The following is a 26,798-nucleotide window of genomic DNA, read 5'->3' on the forward strand; positions in this document are numbered from 1 at the left end:
TGTGTGTGTGTGTGTGTGTGTGTGTGTGTGTGTGTGTGTGTGTGTGTTAAGGTCTATCTTGTCACCAGAGAAGGCCTAGTGAACACATGGGCTTTGGCATCAAGAAAGATTTGCCCCATCCACTAATTCAGCCCCACCACTGACCACATAAGTGAAACCAGTTTCTCAGCCTCAATGGTAAAATGGGGATGACAGCATTGGTGCTTTACAGTATAGTTGTAAAGAAGATGTAGTATATGAAGAGAGTGCTTGGGAATGGAGTGGGGCCAGCAGGTCTGTGGGTTCTTGTGGAAAGTGGGACCGTGACTGTGATTTTCAGTTCTATTTCATAGTACTGTATAACACAATGCTTCCCATCCGTGGTCTTTGAAGGAGCACTATATACACTCCAAAAATAACTGGATATACAATGATCAGAAATACATTCCTTTCTAGGCTCTGTCACTCACTAGTTGGTTATATAACCAAGAACCAAGATAATTCAATTCTTCCAAGCCTCGGTTTCCTCATCTATAAAATATGTGTGATCATGCCAATCTCACAGGGATGTTAGATATATAATCTGTGAGACTGGAAAGAAGAAAGCATTTTCTGATCTAAAATTCTGATCCTGTGATTTTCAACTCTTGCTGATCTAATATAAAATGCAATTACGTGAACTCCCAATTTCTTTAACAAGGAATTCATAGACTCAGTACTTCAGTACCTTTCTCTGACAACTCCTTCCTGGATTGGAAGACCAGGGAGTGGTCAGAGCCATCTTGCTGCTGCCCAGAACAGAAGTCACTAGAGGAGGGCCAGTGTTTAAGGAACATGTGACTCAGCTCATGACTATCAGAAAACAATGTGTTTCTTTCCAAGATGAAGGTCATTAACAACCTCTGCATTGGCAAATCTGATAAATTACTCTGTGTTTATTTCAGCTTAAGATCTTCTACCTGAAATAGTCATGTGGCATTAAAAATATCTCACTAAGTAGCAGTATAAAATTGGGTGTAGCTAGAGAAGGTCACTATGCCCTAACAGACACGCTCAGCAACTTAATGCAATTCTAAACATACTCTGGCCTTGATGGAATTTACATTTTGCTGTTACACTTCAATGTGTTTTGGAGAGAGCCAGATATATAGCAGTTGACAGACATGGGTGCCAATACAACAGGTCCATAAAACAGGAAGAAACTGGGCATAGGGAAAAGGTAGCTGATAAATAACAATTACCATTAGCCAGTGACTACATATTAATATCTTCATACTATTCTTTTCCAAGACTCTCACATAACCTTCACCATGACTCCAGCAAGCAAATGAAAACTGGTGATAGTTTGGGTACTATTAAAATATTCTGTAACTCAATCTGTAGGCACCATGGGAGCAGAGAATTTCACGTTTCATTTCCTGATGAGTCTCAAATACTGAGAACAGTGCCTGGCACATAGTAGGTACCTAACAAATATTGAAACAAAACCCAAACAGGAATGAATAAATGAGAATCCTGTCTCGGAGTTCCCTGCTGAATTCCTAGTTCATTTTTTATCACAGTTGCAAAACAGTTTGTGTTTAGTCATCATCCGCTACACAATTAAACATGTTTCACAAATTATTTTATACAGCTAATGTTCCCACTTGCTTACAGTATGGAGAAGAGTGATAAATTAGAATGGACAATGCCATCTCAAGAAAGAAAAGCGAGCAGACTGATTAAATGATGTGACAAGGGTCAGGCAGAAAAAAATAGTGAGAAAAGGAGCACCTGGAAGGTCCAAGGCCAGCTGCTCCCTGGATTTCCATGATCCAAGGACATTTATCAATCTATAGGGGGCAATAAGGCAAAGGGAAAGAGGTGGAGATTTTCTTACTTGCCCAAGAAATCATTCTGACCTCAGGAAACTTTAGGTTGGTGAGAAAAAGTTGGTAGTCCTTTAACCTGGTCTATGTGGAGCTCATGCATTGGCCTTCCTATTCAGAGACAATGCCATTGGCAGTGATGCAGCCTCTTTAATCAGGAGTAAGAGGCCCATATGGGACCCCTTTCCATTTCCTTTTTACTATTTGCCTCTACAATTTGAGGTGAATCCTTCAATGTACCTTAAATGTTCATCCTCATATGGCCCAAAACCATACAGGCTTACCAACAACATTGCTATTGGTGCCTAATTTCCGTCTTATCCAAAACCTTGGCCTTAGGGTTTTGCCTTTACCTTTGTTTGCCAAGATATTTTATTTTATTCTCTCATAATGGCCTTCTCCTCTGTTTCCAGGCCATGGCTTCCACCTTTTCTTGAGTCTTCCTAAACCAACAGAAATACTTTCCAGCCAGTTTCCACGTATCAAATCACGCATCCCTTCAATCCATTTTTCATACTTCTGTATACCAAAAACAAAATTCTAAGCCTCCCAACCAAGTGAATGAGCCTCCTCTTAGCCAAGGGCATTCCAAAGTAAACCTGAAACTCTAATTCAGGCCATGACGAGAAGGTGGAGTCAGACATGCCTCATTATGCCCTCCTCTGTGGAATTTAGGCATAACTGACCAGCCTTAACATTACCGCAGAGATCTTAAAAATGATCAAACGGGGCCGGGCGTGGTGGCTCACGCCTGTAATCCCAGCACTGTGGGAGGCCGAGGCGGGTGGATCACAAGGTCAAGAGATCGAGAACATCCTGGTCAACATGGTGAAACCCCGTCTCTACTAAAAATACAAAAATTAGCTGGGCATGGTGGCGCATGCCTGTAATCCCAGCTACTCAGGAGGCTGAGGCAGGAGAATTGCCTGGACCCAGGAGGCGGAGGTTGCGGTGAGCCGAGATCGCGCCATTGCACTCCAGCCTGCGGAACAAGAGCGAAACACTGTCTCCAAAAATCCTATCTTTTGAAAAAAAAAAAAAGATCAAACGGAATTTTTATAGCAATAAGACACTCAATTCCAGCCTGAATGTAGTGTAGCAATAGATAACAGATAGCGGGCACCAAAAGAAATTATTTTATCCCAAAATATATTTCTTTGACATATTTTGAAATGCCCCTGCAAAGTATGGGAAAATCTATATTTTGCAGAGAATTCCCTTCCTTTTCCAGGTCTTTTCCCTCATTCAAGAGAGAATTAACTAAAAGTCTGGCATCTTTTAAGGTCTGATAAGAGCTCTGGAGCCCGCTACCTGGAAGTTTCATCTGCATGACAAAACCTTGGTCTCCACAACCCCTTATTTTAACCCAGAAATTCATTCCTATTGGTACCAGGTCTTTAGATAATAACTCTTTCAACCAATTGCCAATCAGAAAATCTTTGAATCCACCTGTGACCTAAAAGCCCCCAATCTGAGTTGCCCCTGCCTTTCTGGACCAAACCAATATACATCTTACATGTATTGATTGATGTCTTATGTCTCCATAAAATGTATAAAACCCAAGCTGTAGCCTGCCCACCCACAGCCCATGTTCTCAGGATCTCCTGGGGCTGTGTCACAGTTCATTTCTCACTCATTTTGGCTCAGAATAAATCTCTGCAAATATTTTACAGAGTTTGACCCTTTGCCTTGATACTTCCATCCCACATGTGATTCCAAAAGGCAATCCTGATTGCATAGGAAAACCAGTTGCTCAGCATGGAAACATGCCGACTCTTAGTGCAGCAGGCACAGTGCCTGTGTACAGATTTACACATGTAGAGTAAACTGGAAACCAGCCATTAGTGCCTCAAACCATTGTTAGACTCATCTGATTTGTAAAGCTCAGCAACAGAGCAGCTCCCTCAGTGACTGCAACTACTGTTTCATGACAGCCAGTTTTTGAAGGACTGTAGTCACTTGGACACACAAAAAGCTCCATACTATTGAATAACAGGATGGTGCAGAAGGATTCAATCCAGAGACATGGCTGTGGAGGGGGAAGGTGGAGGATTAACAGTCATAACTAGGAATAAACCTAACTCATCTGGGTAGTATAAACGGTAGATCTGGATAGAATTACCAGCTGAAAACTACATTTTAAATATACAAATAGTAAAACATTTCCTTGCTGGTTATTCTCAGGCAAAATTGTATGCCTGCCTCATATAGTGTATGTCTCAAAATCTAAATTAAACAATACACTTGCTTTGACAGATCGTGTGTTTATTCAGAAGTTTACTCAAGCCAGGCACATCCACAAAATCTGACAGTATTCGAGGCTATAATTTTTTTTTAAATCAGTGTTTCAGTCAAATGTATCTAACAGAATACTTTTGGAGATGATCATGTTAGTAAACAAGGTCGGCTTTTTGACATTACTTACAGACAAGCAGACGTTACTTGTTTCACAAATCAGCCCTTGAATCTTTTTGAGTCCCTGATCGATTACAAAGGGATTACAAAGAAAAAACAATCTTGCAGAAAAAAGGAAACCCTATTCATCCAGGAAACAGTTAACCCTGTAGGTGATACATGGGCACTGCTAGAACCAAATCCTGGGCTACTTGTTTATTTCTGACTGAAAATGACCTTTCTGAAAGTTGCATTTCTCATCATCCTTTATGGTCAGCTCCAGTCCAACATCTTTTCCAAAGTCTGCTGAGTCCCTCAGCTCATGCTCTTCTCCCTTTCCTTGGCCACTTATAGGACTAATGGTTTATTCCTCTTGATTTTGTATGTAACTCATGCATTATCAAGATAGAAAATGCATCCAATAAAATTTAGGACTATACCAAGCACATAGCAAGTACTGCAAAAATGCTTTTGGAGCTTTGTGGCAACTGAGCATTGACTAGGACTGATTCTCAAGGTGTGGGCTCCAGCCCGGCAGCATGGGTATCAACATCTTGTTAGAAACGCAAATTCATGGCCTCACTTAGACCTGCTGAATCAGAAACTCTGGGGTTAGAGCCAGTAATCTGTGTTTTAATGAGTCTTTCAGGTGATTCTGATGTATGCTTAAGCTGGAGAACTACTATACTTGGAAAATTGGCATCTATTTGGAAAAACTTGACCACCTGTGAGAAGAGCCATTGAGGCTCTTATAATAGATTCAAAGTTATTGAAAAAAAAAAAAAACTTTCCAAGTATATTTGCGAAGAACTACTCCTTGCAAAAAGTAGGTACCATAAGATCAGACATCTGAGAAAAACAATAATAACAACAAAACAGGAAAATGTTTCTTTAACAAAGCAACACAGATGATATTTCCAATTATCAGGAGAATTACTTAGCACTTACTGTCAGCACAACCACAGCCTCCTGAATTAATTCATATTCTGGGCTGAATGAATGTGCAAAGCTTATTCCCATGGAAACTGAGCACTATACAGATTGATAGGGTTATAGAACATATAACCGAGCTAAAGCAATTGCCAATTTTAAAAGATTAGCATTGACAATTTGACGCAACACATTTATTTCCCAAATATCAGCAGTGCCTCATCTACATTCAAGGATAAAGGACTGTCAAAATTTGATTTAAGAAAAAATAAAAAGCCCTGCTACAACACAGCCTATCATCTTTTGAGCTTGGGCCAAAATGTGGCAGAAGCTCTGTTTTCTTAATACTCCCTTAATTACAAGGAGGCTGTTTTTAACATTGGTATTAAATGGGTTGCTATGGCTTCCTGCCTGAGAGTTCAGTGTGCCAAGTTTCAGTAAGGAGTAAGCTATGAATGGACTGAATAAAATGCTCACAAATAGGGTTTTACACCCCAGACCCCTACCACAGAGCATCCCATTAGGAAGATTCCTGGGAGGTAACGGAGCCAACAACGGCCCCGCCTCCCTTCACTTTCTGATACATTCCTTCTATGGCTTCTCACTAATCGCCCTGTCCTACGTAAGGGAGAGCTGCTTCAAACAGAAGCGGATCTGCTGCCTGCTGCTTCTAAGCACAGAAACCATGTGGAAGTTTGTTTAGTCCTCCAGTAGATTTTGTTTGTTCGTTGGGCAATTTCAGAGTTCCCAAATTTTATATATGACTGTGACCAGAAGGGAAGAAGGCAAACAAGAAGTTCAAAGCAGAGCTAGCCATGCTTAGATACAGGCTTGTGTCTTTGGTAAACAATACAGAAATAACCACTGGGGATTTTATCTCTGTGTTCTGAGAGAGATAGAAAGAACCCCAGGTAACACAAACCGCAATGCTGAAAATGAGCAAATGCAGTCCCCAGAGCCATGCTTATGTCTAATATCTATTCAGATACCAAATAGCCCTCCTGGCTTCAAAATTCTCCACTCCTCTGATCTTGTAGCTTCTCATAGGGACCAAGCCTTTGAAATTTCATGCTAGGTTTTAGTGATTTAGGTTTTCGTGAGAAAAAAAGATATACATAAGGAACATATGCCCCACATTTGTGGTTGTTTTTGTAAAAGCGTAGCCTTTGAGAACTGTGGCTATTGTGTTGAAAAGTAAGCTCTGGTCGTTTTGAGAGCTTCATCATCTAGAAGGTAGAGTCAGAGCAAACTGCTGAAAAAGGCTGGGGAGGAGACCCAGACATGTTCCTGGATTCCTTTCAGGATATTCACATTTACATGCAGCTAGTCAGGATGTATATGAGGGAGAAAAAGAGGGGGCAGAGTAAAAGTGGGAAAAAAAGAAAGGATGAGAAAGGAGGAAAGGAAAGAAAGAGAAGGAAGAAAGGAAGGAAGGAGGGAGGGAAGCATCAGAGGAAAAGTGAGGCAGAGAGGAATGGAGGGAAGGAGGGAAGCAGAAAGGGGGAAAGGTAGGGAGACAGGGAGAAAGGGAAAAAGGGAAAGATAAATATGTACAAATTTTATGCATCCATAAAAATAAAGAAAGATAAAAAAGAAAGACAGAAAGAAAAACAAGAAAAGATATAGGGAGAAGGAGGGAGAGAAAGAAGACTAAACACAGCAAAAACATACTGTAAAAGAAGGAAGTGATTTTCACCATATGTCTGTCATTCAGCTGTGCTGACCTGCAGATGTAGAGAAGGTAAATGAGTTTGTACGCTTTCTCCAAGAGGTGATCAACTCACACCTGGCAGCTTGACATGATTACTTCACAAGCTTTGATAGTCATTATCTTGGCTTCCACAGATACAATTGTTTTATGGCTCCAAGAATAATGCAGTCCTTTTGGAAATCTAGCACTCATGCCTGGGTTGGTGACCTCCCGAATCAAGGAAGTGCTAGCTGGCAATACTGAGTCCTAATACAGGTGGCCAACCCAAGACAGTTTACTTTGTATGGGGAGTAGATGGCTCTGTAAGACTATGAAGTTATCAGTAACATTCCATTTTGGGACTGGGGCTGCTGGATATAAATGGCTTTATCATTTTGTTTGTGACTTTTGAAAACGTGGTTAAAGTCACACAAACGTTCATACCAAAGGCATACAGCTGTTTTTTTTTGTTTGAAACTCAGTACCAAATTGGTAAAATGAGCCAGCTTTCAGTAAGAAGTTTTTTATTATGTGGACATGAGATAAATATTTAACTTGCAAAGCTTACTTGCAAGTTAAACGTCTATCACAGAAAAGGGAAATACCCAAGTGTTTCTGTCTCAGTCATCTGTGGGTTCTAAAAATGCACAAGCTAAATGAAATATCAAAAACACATGTTCAAAAGGCCATGCAAAGAAACCAGTGCCAGGTGGACACATCTTCTTGCCATCTCATCAGTGGACATGCCACAAAAACCAGGCCAGATTCAATGCCAAGGAAAAGTGACATAAAAGTCCAAGTGTCCTTATTTTGCAAATTCTTTGATTGTCAGAAATGAATGGATCCCAACTTGTTTCTGATCCAGCACCATTTCTCACATGGTTTCTCTATCATTCACAAGGATTTAGAAGAGCAAGCACTGTAAACACTTCCAAGTCTGGGCTTGATTATCTAGAAATGTATTTAGAATGCATTCTATCATTTAATCTAAAATCTGAGTCATCTTGCAGGGAAAGCACAGAACCTTATAAGAAGGACACACTGCCTTTAAGAACGTGGATGTCTGATTTTATATTTGCAAAGCAATGCCAATTACAAATGATCTATTTGTTTTGAAAAACAGACTGAGGATATATTCTATTAGTAGTTAATGCAACAATAATATGAATTTTAAAATATGTATGCTCTGCTATCTAAAAAAAAAAAAACAGAAAGTCTACCTCAAATCTTCCAAATCAATGAGATTTTATCCCTCTGAAGTTTATAGAATTGCAACTTTTGACAAACTTTACCTTCTAACTTACAACTCAAGCATGCTCATCGCACCAGAGACACTACTCCAATAATACTTGCCTTTCTGCTGCAGAATTTTTGGAAAGCTGAAGACTTCTGAGGGACAAAACACATGGGAGGTCTGCAAACCAGACATGGCAACAACTTATTCCAAATACCCAAATGACAACTGTAATGGCCACATCCTAATGAGGTAGCAGTGCCCTCAGCAAAACAGCACCCCTAAATTGATTGAAAAGTTAACAGAGCAGTTTTGGGCAAAGGGGGCAATCCAAATATTAAACTAGGATTACAAATTGATTTTTTTAAAACAATTTATGCTGACCCATTTGAAAGAAATTTAAGCAAATAACTTATTTTTGGACAGCAGTATAAATGATCTATTTTGAATTTTCTTCAGGATCATCTCTACACATAATTTTCTTAGGACAGTGATGAACTCGTGACAGTTTCTCTCCCTATAAAGTGTCTCTCTTCCCTAGTAACTAAAGCCTGCAATTCCATCATAGACATTTCCATTATCCCTTACTTACATACAACACAGGGGAGAGGCCCCTATGCTTGATTAGTCCTTGTAACACCATCTCTAGAGCTGTACTGGGAACACTTTGATGTTTGGAACCTTGTGTTTTTCTTCTTCAGTATTCCTTGCATGACTTCATCCTGTGACAGGCACTTGATATTACAGAATCACTGAGCTCCAAGGAACTGGACAGATTGCTGGACTCCATCCTTTGATTACACAGAAAAGAAGGTAAGGCTGAAACTCAGAAGAGAACTGAGACCTATCTGGAGTAACTGAGCCAATTAGTGAAAAACCTGGGAACAGTCATGTGGTGCCCACAGACAGAGAAATTTACCCATCAAGCATTTACTGAGCTCTGCTGCACGCTGGGCATTGTACTATAAGCTGAGGACATGGAATGATGACTACAAATACATTGTCCTGTGATCTAAGTGAGTTGGCTAGACTCGTAAACCAATGATCACAGCAAATCTACCTAAGTACAATTATAGAATTGAGTCTTTAATTAACCCCTGTTGAATCAATCTAGGGAAGTTTAGTAATTGAGATATAGAAATAATTTCTTTTGGAAGATTTCACCTAAAAGAAGTACTGGAACTTAGATTCCACAGACAGGTCTTTAGCTGAGATTTCAGCAATTTCAAGTTAACTTGACTAATCAGAATATTTCATTTGCATTTATAGAATATGAATGAAGAACTCATATATTTTAGTCATATACTCAAAGTTGTGTTCATTCATTTTTTTTTTTTTTAGCCAATGTTAGGTGTGCATACAAAGAATGCAGACAGAAATTCTGATTTGATTCATTCTTCTGTTTGGATCTAACTAGTTAATATTAACAATAGCTAAGCTATTAACTTTTCTAAAGGATAAATTGGTACATTGTCATGGATGATGGTGAATCTCATTCAAGTGAGAAGCCTTACTCTACTCAATTTCTCATAAATTCTCTTCGATAATTAGTTTCAAGAAATAACACCAGGTGACATCTTATTTTCTGGTCCTCCTGGGAATTTCTAAATCATGTGACAAGGACACTAACCACAAAATTCAACAGGGAGGTGGTATTAACATGAAACAGTCAACATGGAGTCTTTCCTTGATATGAGCCTCCAGGCTCCCTAGATCCTTGAGTGTCCATTCGGCTCACTTGCTGTGATAACTTCCAGTGACTGCTGCTTTGGTGATCCTTATAGAAGCCCAGAAGAAATTCTTGGGTTTCCCCAGTATCTCAAAACTCCACCTATGTCTCTGTCTGGTTGGTTTGCTCATATCTGCATCTGGTTTATATGTGCCACTACTCAAATGTTCTAGACTTTACTTTCAGAGATGGAAAGGAAATGCCATGCTTGGGTTGGAATCTGACACTAGAGTGACTCTTTCCTACCTCTCCTCCATGCAGACATCACGGGCCACTGGTTCTTTTTTTTATTGCATTTTAGGTTTTGGCATACATGTGAAGAACATGCAAGATTGTTGCATAGTTACACATGTGGCAGTGTGATTTGCTGCCTTCCTCCCCCTCACCTATGTCTGGCATTTCTCCCCATGCTATCTTTCCCCAACTCCCCACCCCCTGCTTTCCCTCCCCTATTTCCCCCCAACAGACCCCAGTGTGTAGTGCTCCCCTCCCTGTGTCCATGCGTTCTCATTGTTCAACACCCTCCTATGGGTGAAAACATGTGGTGTTTGAGTTTCTGCTCTTGTGTCAGTTTGCTGAGAATGATGGTTTCCAGATTCACCCATGTCCCTACAAAAGACACAAACTCATCATTTTTGATGGCTGCATAATATTCCATGGTGTATATGTGCCACATTTTCCCTGTCCAGTCTATCATCGATGGGCATTTGGGTTGGTTCCAGGTCTTTGCTATTGTAAACTGTGCTGCAGTGAACATTCATGTGCATGTGTCCTTATAGTAGAACGATTTCACTCTGTGCCTCCACACAAATGGTGGCTGGTTTCCCAGGGCAAATATATATACATATGTTTTATATACACACACACACATTCACACACACACACACACACTCTCACATACATATATACTCGCATATATATATATACACACACATATATACATACATACATACACAGACACACACATTACTAACTGCTTGTCCCTAGAGATTCATCCCAGTCTCAAAACCCATTCAATCTTCTACCCTCTTTCCTCTGTATGTCATACATCTACATCATACCCTTGATATTTATAAAAGGTCAAAGCAGAGAAAGACTCAAGACCCAGCCCTCCCCACATGCAGTGGGCCTCTGTGCCTTCCACCCCAGTGACTTCTACAGGAGTGTACACCACAGCTCTGATAGAAGCACTGCAGACATTTCAAGAAAAACATATTTTAAAGAATAGTAATAGTTTGAAGATTTTAATGGAAGCATAGTACTTTGGACATGAGGTGTTCAATAACCATGTGATGAATGAATGAATGAATGAATGGTAAGCTTCCAAGTGCGCCTGGGGAATGAGGCAGCTCCCTATAGATGAAGGCACTTGGATGGACGTTGGCCCCTTTCCCTTGCTCTATGTTGCAATGGTAGGCATCTGAAATGACCCTAGATTAGTTCAGATGGGTGAGCCTACTTCCTGGCATCTGAGAATGGACAGAGCACTTTCAACTCTCAGGGGTGAGGCAGTTTAGGTTATTTAATCAAGAGTGTGTATGGGTTACCCACAGTATTTACTAGAATAAAGCTTTACTTGGTAGCTATTGGGACACATAAGAGGAACAGAGCCAGTCCCACCAACAACAACCCTTTGTTTTTATCTTATTATAGTGACTGTTACTCATTTATTCTTTTACTCAGTCATTCATGGAACACCTTGGAATGCTCCCTTCTACTAAACTATACTGGGAGCATAACTGTGAACAAGTCAAAACTCCTGTTCCCATTTCAGTTCTCAAATGATCACAGTTCTCACTGTTCCGGAGCATGACTTTTCACTTTCTCAAACAATTGTCTCTTGCTCTTGCCTTCATCTGATTCTTGTATCAGCCCAAAAGAAAACAGAGGCCCAGAAGAGGTTGAAGATTTTGAGGGTGGCACACGGCTAATCTGTAGCAGATCTGGGTCCTGTTTTATGACATGGAGAGCGATGCATAGTTTCCATTTGCCAGTTTCATTTTCCTTTCAACAGGAGCCCGGCAGCAACACACTTATCAACAAGGGCAGTGATTTTTGGTTGGACCTTCTCTGGGCAAAGGACTTTGGACACCACTAACAACTTTTTTTAGTCTCTTTTACTGACAACCACTGTATTCAATTTTCCAATTTTCCATTGGGATCTGGTAACCACATAGGAAAAGGGATGAACTATCTTTCTGCTCCTTTTATACTAAGACTCATCCTACTTAATTCCTCATTTAAAACAAGAACTTTTGTTATTCCAAACAATATTCAGTTACCAAACAGTTGCTCTGGATTAATTGTAGGATACCACTCTTTGTTAGGATAGAGCACACTGTCCATCAGCCCCACCAGACCTGTTAAGAGTGAAGAAGGAAGGCACTTCCAGGGAGGAACCAAGGCCTGGGAGCACTAGCTGTCACTCACTTCTTCCTCCCCTGAATGGAAACTCCCCCTGAGCACAATGACAGGCTCTCCAGGCCCTTCAGGGCTCCTGGGAAAAGTGCTTAAGCCCACAATACCCTCTGTGATCTGTTTTCCATTTGCAGAGGGGGAAAAAAAATCTCTAATGTTGGAGGTTTAGCTCCATGGGAAACTACAACGGCAAATTGAATTTTTGAAAATTAAATCCAATTTAAAATGCATTAAAGACTATTTAAAGCGATCTTCTGGTGAGTCCTTGGTTATATGAGGAATCTTTCTGGGAAGGAGAAAAGCAATCCCTGATGTATGGGTTGTATAAATCTGGGTTTACACCAATAAACGTTTCTTAAAATGAGGTGTGGGGGCCTCAACTACAAAGAGGTGAATGCCGGCACCCCTGCCCAGCACTTCAGGATCCTTACTGGATCTCTCATCAAAGCACAGAGGAAGGTTTCTTTGCACAAGAGAGATTAAGTTTCTATTTAAATTAAAGGGCCCCAAGCAGAGGAGGACATGCTTTGAGAAGAGCCATTGTAAAAAGCCATCGAAGCTATGGCACTGAACCCTGTGGAAGATGGTACCTGGGAGTAACCAACCCATCACCATAGGAAAGGAAAGCCACACAGCTCCTCTCAACTTTGAAATGTGCATGAGATATGTGTGAATGGTGCAAATGTTAGCAACATGAGCTTTGCAGCAAGATAGACCTTGATGTTTACAAGTCCTATGACTCTGAACAGGTTATTTACTTTTTGAGCCTTAGTTTCTTCATCTGTACAATGAAAATATGATGGTACCTCACTGTAGAGTTGTTGTGAAAATCCAATGAGCTAATACAAATGAAAAGTTTCAGTCCAGTACCCTACCGTAATGTTAGTTGCCACACTAGCATCATCAATTCCACTAATTTAGATGAGAATGAAAAACCATAGGGAATAGTCTGAGGCCTTCTGATTATTCAGTAACATCATCATCATTGCATACAAATTGATCACACACCGAGGGGGATGTTTAACTGGCCACAGTCGTTCCATCCCAGAGTTCTAGGTTCTATGTATGTGAAGGCTACTCTTTCCTGAATCACCTGCTGGATATTGGCCTAGTTCCCTTCATCAGAACACACCTATTCTGTGCCTCATTCTCTCGAAGTCCTTTCTCAACCAAACGATAATTGGACAAGCTGACTCCATTTATGTCTGGCCGTCCAGGTGACACACTACAGCTCAGTTTAGCACTTAAAAATTAACTTTAATTCTAGAATTTCAGTACCATTCAGCACTTGGCGTTTAAGGCAGCAAAGTACCAGACGAGAGGATTAGGCCCGAATTAGAAGCAGGCTGAAAATATTATACGAGGACTCTGGCATTTCTGCCTGATTCAAGTTACACTGACTTCCAATCATGCATTTTATCTTTTGGCATGCTTACATAGGTGCCCAATAAATGTTACCTTTGGTGATAATAAAACAAAAGCCAAACTTTCAAAAGCTAGAATATCCAAAAGACCATTGTCTGCATTCTTGGCAGCAGCCAGATAGCCAGTTTTCCCAAGTCAGCAGCCTTTAAGGAGGCTGGCAAGGGGCCAGTTCCCAGGGTTGGCGCATTCCTGGGGCCTGGCAAGAGGCCACGGGACCCTGTTTCCTCTTTCCTTCTCTTTACGTAGTGGAAAAATTTTCCCATTTTGACCCCTGAGTCTTTTTCCCCCCATCGAAGTAAAAGGAGTCAGATGGGAAACGTTCCCCAGTTCCCTCCCAAAACTCATCTCCCGCTGCTCCGAGCTGGCAGAGCTTAAAGCAATTGAAGGCATAAGACACACAAAGGAGGGGTCCTCAGGCCAGTCATCCAGCCTGATTCGATCAGGAGCATGGGGCCTGGAGCAAGGAGGACCAGTGGGACCTTGAGCACAGGGAGTCATTGTACATGTGCTTGGAAGACTATAGGCACTTCTGGAAGCTTTTGGAATAAAATTACCTGTTATAAATAGACACTGGCTTGGTTTCAGGGTTGAGAGCAGGAGGCCAAGAGTTCCAGAAAAACACAATGCTCCATATAAGAAGGTCTGGCGTACAGCTCATTAATAGGAGACTACTGAGCAATTGGACAAAGAAGAAAGGAATTTGAGGTTGGTCAGATATGACCTGTACTAAACACCTGGGCAAACGTTTCTGGCTGATAACATCAAAGATATGCTATTCCACTTTTAAACATCATGTATGTATATATGTAATGCTTCCTTCCAAGTGCAGACAAAGAAAGCTGCTATCTGGAATGGCCACGTCAACTGGTCCGCATGTTTCCAGGGCAGAGAAAGCTGCATGCCAAGCACAGTGCTGCGCACACTATTTGTGTTGAGTCCTTCCCCTAAATTCACTCAACACCACTTTGAATAAGAGATGACCATCTCTACTAATAGATGAGACTGTGGAGCCTCAGAGAAGGCAGGTGACATGGCCAAACTCACACAGGCAGTAAGTGGCAGGTTGGGATTCAAATCCAGTTCACACTCATTCTCCAGCCAACCCATGCTCTCTCCTCTGCATTTATAGGGTATCTGTTTCCACAGCGCCCTTTACAATGAGTGCTTTGCACACAGCAAGTTTTGATACAGCTTTCTTCCTGAGTCTGCCACTGCTGCTTCTATATTTGATAGAAATTTTGGAGTTTAGCAGGTAAGAGCTTTACCACTCCCATCATAACAAGATATTTCCTTCGCATAGGGCGACACAGCCTCCAAAACAATTCCTTGTTCTTTGTCTCACTTAACCCCCGTGACAATGTCCCACCATCGAAGACACAAATATTCACAGAGTTTAAGAAACTTGCTAAAGGCCACACATCTACCAAGCATTTCAACTCCAGCTCCAGTCTAAAGATTTACGCAGTTCTAATGCAGTGATCCATCTCCTAGACCACCCTCCCGATACACCAGCATCACACAACTTTCATCAGGACTGTTGAAGAGAAGACCATGTCACTGGTTACATGGAACTTGTGTTCTGAAGGTGCCAAATCATATTGTCTGCTGAAACCAAATTGACAAGTCCAAGGGAATGGACTGGAAAACAACACACAAAAATCTATTTCAAATAAAATATTATAAATGGACTCGTGTTTTCTCAGCCCAGAAACGTGAGAAGAGAGGGTAGCAGAGTATATTGCTTTATAGAGTCAATGTGCTGGATACATTCGTTTGGCCTCCCCACACCCACCCTCCACCCTTCTCTGCCCTGGTCTGGGCCCAGAGCACTACATGGGCCCCATTCTCTCTGGCTTCCAACTGGGTTCAGCCAGTGGAGGCCCCAAGAGGTAACAAGACAGTGGGAGGAGAATGAGGTGGGAGTGTTCATGTCCTGATTCCCTTGCTGCAGAGCCAGCACGGTCGGTTGGCTATATTCCTTCATTTAAGGTGGCATTTCCTGCCAAGTGGCTCACTCCTTATAGTGACATGGTTCTATAGCCACTTTCTAGGCCTAGTGGCAATGGCTCCCCACTGTTTCTAGCTGCAGGGGATTGCATTATTATCTTGTTTCACTGTCTTTATCCTGCCACCCCTTTTAAAGAGGTCCTTTATTAAAGTCTCCTCCAGTACCTGGCATGAGTGTGCAATGTACCTCCTTCCAGGACCTTGCTGCAGTAAACAAAAAAAAACCAACATTACTGATTTTGTCTTTGTAGACAAATTATGGGAAGTTACTCAAATCCTCTAAAAGGATGGGAAACACTAATTACTTTAGAACAGGCTCTCTCTTTCATTCACTTCCTTCTCGTCACACTTCACCAAACAGGAATAAGGTCAGATATTCTGCCTCGGGGGCCTACCAAACTGGGCCCAGGAGATCTCCACATACCTACCTGCCACACCCACAGTCCAGCCAGGAGTCCGCTCCAGGAAGAATGCAGGGCAGCACTGGCCTCATCCCAGTCTGTCTGGTTGGTGCCTTCAAAGACTTCGCTCTCAGCGTTCGCCGGCCCATGCTGGATCACTGCCAGACTCATGGCCACTCCGTCTCCAAAAACGGCAGGCCTCTGACAACAGCTCCTCCTCACAAAAAGGCCAACAGCCCCTGAGCCTACTTATCTGCTGGCTCTGACAGATGGACCCCAGAATTTACCAAACCAAATTATTTTATTTCCCTCCACATATCTGTGTGCATGAGAACTATCAATGAATTAATTGCATTAGGAAACTTACCAAGCTGAAGACAACTGTTTAAAACTAAGAACCAAAAAGGTGCAGAAAGACAGAAGGCAAGCAAACCTCAGAGGCATCTTCTGAAATGGACAATTATGATCCATTAAGGCTAGTTAAGAAACTGAAATTTATGAGGAGGAAACATCTGGAACTGCCTGGAATGTAAAGGAACCAGGAGGAACCACTTTTTGGGCTTAGAGTGAGCAGCCCATACAAATGTGATTCCATGTTAGGAGAGAACCACAAAATTAGTATATAAAGGGGCCAGAACAGAGGCAGTGCATCTGGTGTTAACTGAAGCGTTTGAATATGATGGCTCCTGGATTTCCTTTTGAAATATTAATTGCAATTGGCTGGAGATGAGGGCTGCATGAAAACTGGTAGAAAGATCATAAATACTGGTTAAGCTAAGCCAGGGCAATGGAGCACAGCAATTCGACATGAAGTAATGAGAAATGCTGCCCCATTCATGGCCATGAAGCCTGTGGATGTTTAAAAATATTAACTGATAATAATGAACTATAGTACTGGGTGGTAAATTAGCGTAAGATACCTAGGCTGCTGAAATACAGCTAATATATATACAGTTTGTACAGCATACACTGTTGAATGAATGAGAAGAAAAGACACAAAAATGACTTAGCTATGTGATGCAGTTTGCCTTGCACCAGAATTAGGGGTAAGAGAATGTTAATACAGGAGCCGCGAGGGGTGGCCAGAGGGGACAAGAGGAAAGTTAGGACAATCATTCAAGATTATAGTAGACCTTGCTTAGGGTCTTGGCAATTTCTCAAGTGTAAGCCAAACACCCTTGAGTTAGACCCCATTCTTTTAAGACCCTGTGGTTTTCTCAATAAATTTCTGCTTCAGGGAACTCAGGGATATCATAGACTAAATCTGGACAAATTTATTGGGGGAAGATATGACAGCCTCCTTGGGGAAGCCCTCCCTGATCAAAAGAGCCAGAAGAACAACTTCCTCTCTGTGGCCCCATCAGGCTTGTTGTTTGCACCACTGTAAACCTCCTGGTACTATGATTTGTGTATATGTGACAAGATTTTTTTTTAAAGCTTTGCCAAGCAGAAATCATGGTTTGCATTTCTTAGCATTCATTTCACTGTGTTTCAGACCCAGTAGGTGTTCCATTCCTGTGCTGATCAATGAGAAACTCAAAAAAGAAGAGCAGGCACATATCAGAGGAATACCCAGATGCCTATTAGGTTTGGGACCAGCTTCTAAGAGGATCAGTGAAAGTTCTACCTCTTGTTATGGACAAAGCACTAGAGAGTCTGCCATGGGAACAATCCTAGGCTGCCAGAGGATGATGTGGAAAACTCAGTTGCCATGGAAACTTGTATGATCTGATGATTCCCATTGTTGAAAGATGGTGAGACACCAGGAGAATGACAAACAGACCTTGGAGCCCTGAGAAAACACAGAACATGCCAAGCAAACACTTCTACTCATTTGGACTTATTTCTGCTATAGAAGCAGTCTCATTTTATCATCTGTCAATAACACAGCATTTATAAAAGGCTTTCAAAGGTGTCCAGTTCCTATTTTAGTGATTTCAGCGACAACAAGGATGCACAGAACTACCTCTGATGCTGTCAGACAATACTTATCGAAGCACCTGAATACAGGTGAATGAAACAGGTGTCACTTGAGCTCCTGCTCCATGACTCCGGCAAGGGAAGGCATCCATGGGCAGGTGCTATGGTCAGCACTAATGGCAGGTGAACCACTCTTGCATCACAGATACCTGTGGGAATCTAATTACACCTACAGACTCGCTCCCCAGAAAAATGTACAAATGCATATAGCCTAAAATGTATCAGAGAATTCAAAGCCCTGGAAGTCTGTTTATAAATCTCCCCTATCCAGCACCTTGGGACTCAAGAGAATCCAGGACATTATACTAATAATCTCTGGTGTAAAACAAACAAAAAACTTTACACACACACTAGACCCATCCTTGGGCAAACCTGAAAAGCAGCATGCTACTTCCTCTCTCCAACCTTCTCAAACAGCACTCTGGGCCTGATGTATGTGGGCCCCATTTATCCCATATTCAGTATTTGGTCACTACTAAGTTCACTCACTCATTCATTCATTTTACTGAGCTTTTTCTTTGTGTCAAACTTTAGGAATCCAGTGTGAATATGACATGACCCATGCCCTCAGAAAGCCTACAGTAGAGATCAGGCAGGGGTGATTTTTCTTTTCAGGGGACATATGGCCATGCCTGGAGACAGTTTGGGTTGTCACAATGAGGAAGGGGTGCTCCTGACATCCAGTGGGTAGAAGTCAGGCATCCCAACAAACATCCTACAATACACAGGACAGCCCTCGTGACAAAGAATGATCAGGTCCAAACTGTCAACAGTGTCAGGGCTGAGAAACCCTGTTCTAGAGCACACAGGCCTGTGGGCATATGAAAAGGCCAGAAGTAGGTGTTATGCCAGCTCAGGAATGGGCATGTTCATAAGAACTCTGGAACACGTGGCTTTGACAGCAGCCTGCCTTCTTTTCAGAGATGAGAGGAAGGAGAGAAGGAAGCAAAGGAGCGATTCAGAGTGAGTGACAACCACAATGAAGGTGGATCTTCCTTCAGACAACATCAGAGGAGGCAGCACCAATTGCAAGTGATGGGCAGAGAAATGGCATTTCTTCCACAATCTCTTCATGGGAAATGCTGCTGACTCTCTACTCACCTCCATTGGTCAGTGGCCCAGCAGAGAGAATGTGCAGCCATCTGGTAGGACCATCACTCAAGTCATAAACCCCACTGCATGCTGGGGTACAGCTATATGCTGGATGTGCTCCATCACTCACCAAGTCCTCCCTACCCTTCTCCCATTCTAGTCAGTAACTCCACCTTGTACATGTACATACCACAATCGGTCCTCATATGAATAAAAACATAAAATTCTATATTGTGTATACACACACACACACTATTAAAAATTACAATCTCTTCTAAAGTTGGTTCCAAGGTATGGTTCATGAGAAAATCACAAGATCAGAAAGCGGACCTAGACCCATGTTCTATATTCCTTATAAGTCTCCCCCTCCCACCTCTACTCCTTTGTCAATTGTTTTGCTGAAACCAAGTCTGGCCTCCCTCTGATCTAGACTGTTCTAAACTGCAGGCTCATCAGTGGGCACAGATAAGGCAGATGTGCTAACGCACATGATCTACTCCTGTTGAGGTAGCTGGTGCTCTTTAACATTGTGAAGCACCATGAAGAAGCTCCCAGTCACTGGCATAAAAGAGTTTCCTGCTTCAGAGTTGTTAGCTGTGCAGATGCAGTCTAGTCTGGAGGCAGCCAGACCTGAAGTGAAATCCCAACTTTATCACTTACCAGTTCTATTGCCTTGAGGAAGTTGATTAACTTATTAAGCTTCAGATTTCTCATTTGTAAAATAGGGAATAATTAGAGTTCCTTCCTTAAAGGGTTGTTGTTAAGTATTAAATGGCAGTTTTCATGCGAAGTACTGAGCAGCATGCCTGGCCTATATTAAGCCTCCATAAATTTCAGCTACTATTAAAGGGAAGGAAGCCATCCTGGTTGAGACTTAATGCATGATTCACTGACTGAACATGCTGATCTGTCTGCTAAAGTGGCTTTGATGTTAGCTTCTGCCATCCCCATTGCTGACATGCTGTCTGCCCACTGCTTGGACCTAGTGTACTTCCATTCTTTATTCATACTCTGTCCTCAGCACCAGTGTTGCCGCAGATCTCCAATGGCCCTTCAAGACTTTTCTTGTTAAGATCTAATCTCTTCCCACTCTTCTAGGGTCCCTTCAAGACCTGTAGCAAGTAGCACATGTGGGTGGTGCCCACCTGGCCCAGCTTCCCCTGCCTTTTCTTAGCTCATCTGTCCCCAGATCCATCCATGAGACCCAGAGATCTGCACTGTTGGAGAATAGGTGGGTAGGGCACTTCTCCCGCATTTCTGGACCTGCAGTGATTGGTTGAGCTCAGCTGGTGGACAGATTCACTGGGTAGATTCTCATCTAAGGGTCTGACACTTCTCTAATTCCACCCCTGCCCACTCTCAAGGGGGCACAGTCAAAATTTCAGCATGACACTTTGGAAAGGTTGCTAAACCAGGCCAAAGACAGTCTATTCTCTACCAGTTGCTTTTTTCCTAAAAATGGCCTTGGCTACATCCTCAGACATCACTATATCTTCAGATACGTGGCTCAGGACTTGGTCTCTGTTCTAAGTACATCTAAGAGACACTGAAATAATAAATAGCCCAGTTAGAAGAAATGAAGCAGTTGGAGAATTAAAAATTTTCCTCTCATTGTTTGGCCCTCCCTGACCTGATGTTCATTTGGGAAATCTCAGATCTTGATATCAGAGAACAAAGATCAGGTTTCCCAGAGGACAATTTGGCATGTTCCCAGTGGCCAGGGGCACAGGGCAAACAGTACTTTATATAAGCTTTTGTCAGTAGACATGGTCAAGAGAGACTGAGATTAGAGTAGCTGGACACCTTCTATAAGAAGCTGGTGTTTTGTGCTCTGTACAGCATCCCTATGGTAAGAGGAGGTCTAACAAGCGAACCAAGAGAGTCAAGAAAGATCCAGTCCTGCCTGAAGCACTACAGAATGAAGACTGTTGTTTTCTTAGTATTCATAACCCACTGGCTATAGGCTGTACTGAGCAACAGCAGCAATACCTCTACTTTGCATTTAGAAAAATTATCAGTAAGGTTGAACATACCCTATGTCAATATTTTCTAAATATTTAGAAAATGCCTTCTAAACATTTTTCTATTCCCCTATTCTTCCTACCGGGGTATATGTACCTTTGATAACAGCCTAAACCTGCTCCTCTGTCTGCTCACATATCACATATACTGAGGGTAGACATAAATTACTACTTAAAAAGACAGCACCCAGAAAAGGTAAGACAGCACCCAGAAAAGGTAAACCAGCACCCAGAAAAGGTAAACCAGGACTTCCATATTTCCCATTTCTCTTATGCATGCAGATATCCATTAGAATCCAGCCTACTGCCTCTCTTTGTAAATAAGGGGATTTTTTTTGTAAATAAAATAGCTACATTTGATCATGTGTCTTCAGAGGCTGCTCTCTTCCTACGACAAAGGTGAGCAGTTGTAACTACTATTTGGACCTTTACAGAAAGAGTGTGCTTATTCCTGCTTCAGAATTATGTCTAGTCACTAAATAGGGGAGAAATAACTGAAGATAAAACAGCAAAGATTTAAATTCAATATGAGGAAGAAAAAAAATCAGTAACGATGTGAGCTGGCACCAAATGATGCAGGACAAATATCCTTGAGTTGCTTCTTTTTTCTTTTCTCTTTCTTTTTTTCAAGACAGGGTTTCACCATGTTGGTCAGGCTGGTCTTGAACTCCGGACCTCAGGTGATCCGCCCGCCTTGACCTCCAAAGTGCTTGGATTACAAGCGTGAGCCACCACGCCCAGCCGCTTCTTTTTTCTTTACTCTCCCAGTCCGCAGTTACCAAATTCCCTCTGTTGCTTCAAAACACAGCTCCAACTACAGCTCCTCCACGGTCCCTCCTCACATCTTCCCAGAGCGACCTCAGCTCCTATTACTGTCAGTGCCACACTACGCATCTCCATGTGATGATATTTTTCCTGCTTACTAGGACATCTTCCCTAGATAAACTAGGAACACTTAAGGAAGTCTGTGCCCCTGTATCAGCCAGGGAGACCTTGCAGGAAAGAGATGGTATGCTAAAGCATCCAACTGAGGAGACTTTGGTAAAGGGACTGCTTACTGAATTGTGGGAAGAGCTAAGGCAAGCCAACAAACAACGGGCCAGCAATATCCAAGAGCCATTACTGCAAAGAATCCTTAAACGGTATGGGGAAAGTGAAGGTGCCAGGACACAGAGAGAGCTGTGGTTCTAACTATAGCTGGGGTTGTGGGGAGAGAGTTGTCCAACAAAAGCTGCAACTTTAGGCAAAGGTGCCAAGTTCCTGTCCTGGTCCATGGACAAGCAGGGTGAGAGTGGGAGAACAAATATCTCGACCTCTGATCTGCTAGGAGACAAGCAGGAGACCAGCGGGACCTCTTTCTTCCACTGGCCAAACCCAACAAGATGCCAGAAGACAAGGTCCACGTGGTATATCCTCCAAGAGAGATGGGCCAGGTGAAGAAGGATAATGAGTGGATCTGGAGGGAAAAATGAAAACCATTCAGCACATCCCCATAGCTGGTTTTCAATAGTGCTTGTTGATTGGCTTTGTGTTAATGAATGTGGTGGAAGGCTTGATTACTAAAATGATTTGAATATAAACCGTCAAGAGGCTGAAGGATGAATTTAGGGACATGTGCAGGTCCCTTTCTTGCTCTACAAACTTATAAAAACTATATTGCTATCAGGGCTGAGGATTTAGTGTGGCCAACATTTTGTCTTCTTCTGTAGGGGGAAAGGAAATAGGGTGCCAAGAAGGAATCCATACTGCTACTCTCATCTGTGCTTAAAAGCTAAATGTATTTCCACCAAATTAAAAATAGAATGTTTGCTACTTAAATGTGAGCTGGTAAGAAAGATAACTCACTCTCCAGCATTCTCATCAGCTAAATACTATCACAGCCACAAGTGTCAAACAGCTACATGGGCAGCCGGGGAATGAGTCTTGCAAATAAAGGTGCACAGTGTGAAATGATGACTTTTGCTGATCAAAAAGCATCCTGGGGAGGGCTGAACAGTTTTGGGTCAAGAAGAAGCCTCGATTTCTGGGGTGATTTTCATCATTATCAGAGAGAAGACTGTACTTGCCGTGAATATAATGCTACTCCACCCACTCCTACTGGCGGAGGCAAACTAGTAGTCACTTGTTTTTGTCAACGGGCCTTTACAGCCCCACCCCACAACGAAACATATTTTTCATTTCAGTTTCACTTGTGTTTCACTTTCTCTTTTTAAAGGGTGATTTATAAAGTTAACAAAACCCATCAATAAATATTTCAGTGTATTATCAGGGCGCACGTACGTGTATGTGTATATGTGTGCACACACACACACTCAAACCCTCTGCATGCACGTGACTAAGAACCACAAACTCACTTTCCCCAGCTGGAGCTTTCTTCAGTTTTTGGGCCATGAGTTTCTTTATTCTGTGGCTCTTCCTGTCTAAAAATGTAAAAGTCGTTGCAAGGGAGCTATAATTTCTACTCAACACTTCAGTGATTTGATTATATAAAATAAAAAGTGTAATGAAGTTAACAGTACCTTATTCTTGCAATACATTATGAGGAATATTTTCCTGCAAAAATCTGAAAGTGGAAATTACCTCTGGGCCCCCTAACACTTAAAAATATGGGTCATGATGATTACTGCAGTGGAATTTCAAGCCTTAAGAACGTAATATGTTTCTCTTTCCTCCATTCAGTTCCCCGAAAGGACATCCTCTCTTCCTGGGATAGTATACAAGGAAAGATGAAGAACTTAAGTGACAGGTTGTTCTACTTTTTGGTGTAATCCTAGCATGTGAGCTCAGTGTGTCAAAAGCAGATAATTTCTCTGGGCCTTAAGTAGTCTGCAAAATGTGGGGACTGGATAATCCATTTTCACTTTAGCATTCTAGATTCAAAAAATAAAATAAAAAGCATCCCTTGGAAACAAAAACCACTGTAATGCCAGAGATTTTGTTGTTGTTGTTTATTGTTTTCTTCCTGTATTTCACAGCAGCCCTTATCTAGCATCTTCCCTACCTGCTTCTTGCCTAGTAATTTGTGTGGCTTCAGCATAGAGCTGACGAGGAGCGCAACATCTTGAGTTCAGATCCTCCACAGGCCAGGCATCTCTGATCTTATCCCCAGTCTAGGTCTCTTTCTGACAGGTGGAATTCATTCAAGGTGCATTCAATGTTTTCCATTCCCAAAGAATCAACTCAGAAAGAATACTCTAGCTGTTCTTGTCCCAGAAGTAGCATCTTACTTGAAGAGGAGAACATGATACTGCAGCCAAGGGCAACATTGTAGTCACATGGTCTAAGTGCTATAATGTTGAATAGCATTTAAGCACTCCCCCTACGCACTGTGATAGGAAAGAACACCCTTTTTCAGAATTTTCCCAATCTGGCCATGCAGATGTAACACAGTCTGCCTCTAGGAAACAAAGAAAAGATTTCACTAGTATAAAAACTTTCCTAAGCATGATACAGGGAGACTTAACAGAATTAAGTTTCTCAGGTGGTGCCAAACAAGTTCTCATTTTCATAGCATTCTTCTATGCCAGCAAGTCAAGAAACATATTTGCAGCCCTCAACAAGTCTCAGGGTACAGCCATATGCCAAGAAGAATGTAAGCTCGATTTAGGCTTTTCAGCTAGACTGGTAATGTGACAGGATTTTACTTATGCCGATATTCAAGCTATCTTTAGGCAAAATTTAAATATGAGCATTGACACTGTTTCCCTTTTTCTGATTTGCAGGTACCTAAGGTCCCCATTCATGGTCACTCATGTCCCCCTGCCCTGTCCCCCGCATCCCTACCTTCCCAGTGCTCTGGGATCTGCATTCTTCTGTTTTGCCTATTCCCTCAACAAAATTCTGCTCATCTGGTTGACATTTGACAGTGATCCAAGGCCATTTATTAATGGGCACTACTACGAATTATTGCAAGGCAATAGCTTATTCTGTTTAACTTTATAGGATATTTGCATACAACTTGAAATCTGAGACAGAAATCTATGGCTTTGGGAACCAACCAATACAGATGATAGAGATTTCCGGGATAAGAGAATCTTTCTTGAGCTGCTCACATCGTATCATATAGTTGTATCCGTCCTTTGCCTAGGCCTAAGATAAACCCTATTGGCATGCTGATATGTAAAAAGTGTTTTTCTTCTGCAAAGGAGAGGCACAGAAGTTATCTCTTTATCCCAAGTTTCCCCAGAAGTTAAAAAGGGAATACACACACAAACACACACACAGATGCATAGACACACTCACACACCACTGTCACCACATTCGACCTGGAGTTAGCAAGATGTAGGATGTGAGATGGGGTCAGATCTACAGAGAGGAGAACTTAAAATGCACCAAAGTCAGCCTCTGAAGGTAGGCTGGTCAATGCACAGCCCAAAAAGACACAGCCATGGATTCTGAATAAGGAGAGAAAAGCTTGACATAAATGCTTAGTGCAATCTTCAAGTCTCAGAAACTCACATCTATGAACAATTTGTGAGGTGGAGCCTCAGCCGTTAGGAGGTAAATAAGTAATCTGTGCATGACAGAGCAAGACCTCAGCTGCAAAGTTTGAAAGGTATAATGGATAAATCAAACTAATAAATATTTCATTGAACTCCCTCTCTGCTAGACTCCAGGCCAGGTGCTGAGAATATACAAGTGGATAAAGCACATCCCTATAAAACGTGCACAAGAAGGAACCAAGTAAAATCTCTGTTTCAGAAAGTTTGCTTTCTATTTCAAGTTTGCTTGATTGGATTTCTTGCTCTGTTCACATGCATTGCAGAACATAAAAGGTGACCCACGCATGTTAGCCCAGAGACTGTGGAAGAGTGGTCAACCATCAGACTTAGTCTAAAGTGACTTAGTCTGTTTCACTGAACTGACCAGAATCTCATACCTGATAGCAAACCCAACCAGGTTGTTAAGAATAATGTTCATCAGCATTAAACCTCTTAGAAAGAAAGTTTACAGACAACTGAACTAATGCACATACCAAAGAAGATTTCAGAGACTTCCTTGGCTCTTCAATATTTGAAGCTGTATTGAATTCTTGTTCAACTTATCCCCAAGGTTAAGATAAATGAGTGATGGAACAACTGCATATAGGCTTAGCATTTGGCATCAGCTATACAGTAGTGTTTTTGTATAGGCTGAAGTCTACATCAGCTAGAATATAATTATATATAATGTTGACAGATTATGACGTTTGCCTGTTAAGACACTATACAAACATTCCAACAATTTGCTGGCTTTGAGTTTGTAAAAAATAAATGAAACAAATTCTCAAGGGCCGTTGCTAATGGGGAAACTGGAAGAGAGGTTTCAAAAGCACAGGGTTCAGGAAATAACAGTCAAAGAATAATGCATTTAAAGCCAAAACATATAGAGTGGTAAATGAATATTTAGTACTTACCACAAGACTGCTGTCTAGAGACAACCTTTTTCCAAAGTCCCTTTTCTCGAGCTGTCTCCTTCCCTCCATGGATGAAGTTATTTATTTTCCTTTGTGACTTATAATAATCCCCCGTCTGTTTCCAGGGTCACTGAAAAAAGTGAACATGTGTTTTACTATCCAAGTGCACAGTGTTTAGACCTTTGTTTTCAACTCTCTAACCAGAAACAAGCATTGAAGCCAAAAAATACCCAGT

General features: G+C 41.8%; 1 protein-coding gene across 4 annotated transcripts in view; it reads right to left on the minus strand.

Moving 5' to 3' along the window:
- NCKAP5 (NCK associated protein 5) overlaps positions 1-26,798 on the minus strand; it is a 976,754-nt gene that overhangs the window by 798,793 nt on the left and 151,163 nt on the right. For all 4 annotated transcript variants that reach the window (XM_032250728.1, XM_032250729.1, XM_032250731.1 and 1 more), the window contains exon 2: positions 26,564-26,693. In XM_032250728.1, coding sequence (XP_032106619.1) covers positions 26,564-26,632 — 69 coding nt within the window. In that variant the 5' untranslated portion in view covers positions 26,633-26,693. The remainder of the gene's footprint in view (positions 1-26,563; positions 26,694-26,798) is intronic.

The sequence above is a fragment of the Sapajus apella genome, unplaced genomic scaffold, assembly GCF_009761245.1.
Source record: "Sapajus apella isolate SASKATOON/1434 unplaced genomic scaffold, GSC_monkey_1.0 scaffold72, whole genome shotgun sequence".
Classification (NCBI taxonomy): Eukaryota; Metazoa; Chordata; class Mammalia; order Primates; family Cebidae; genus Sapajus; species Sapajus apella.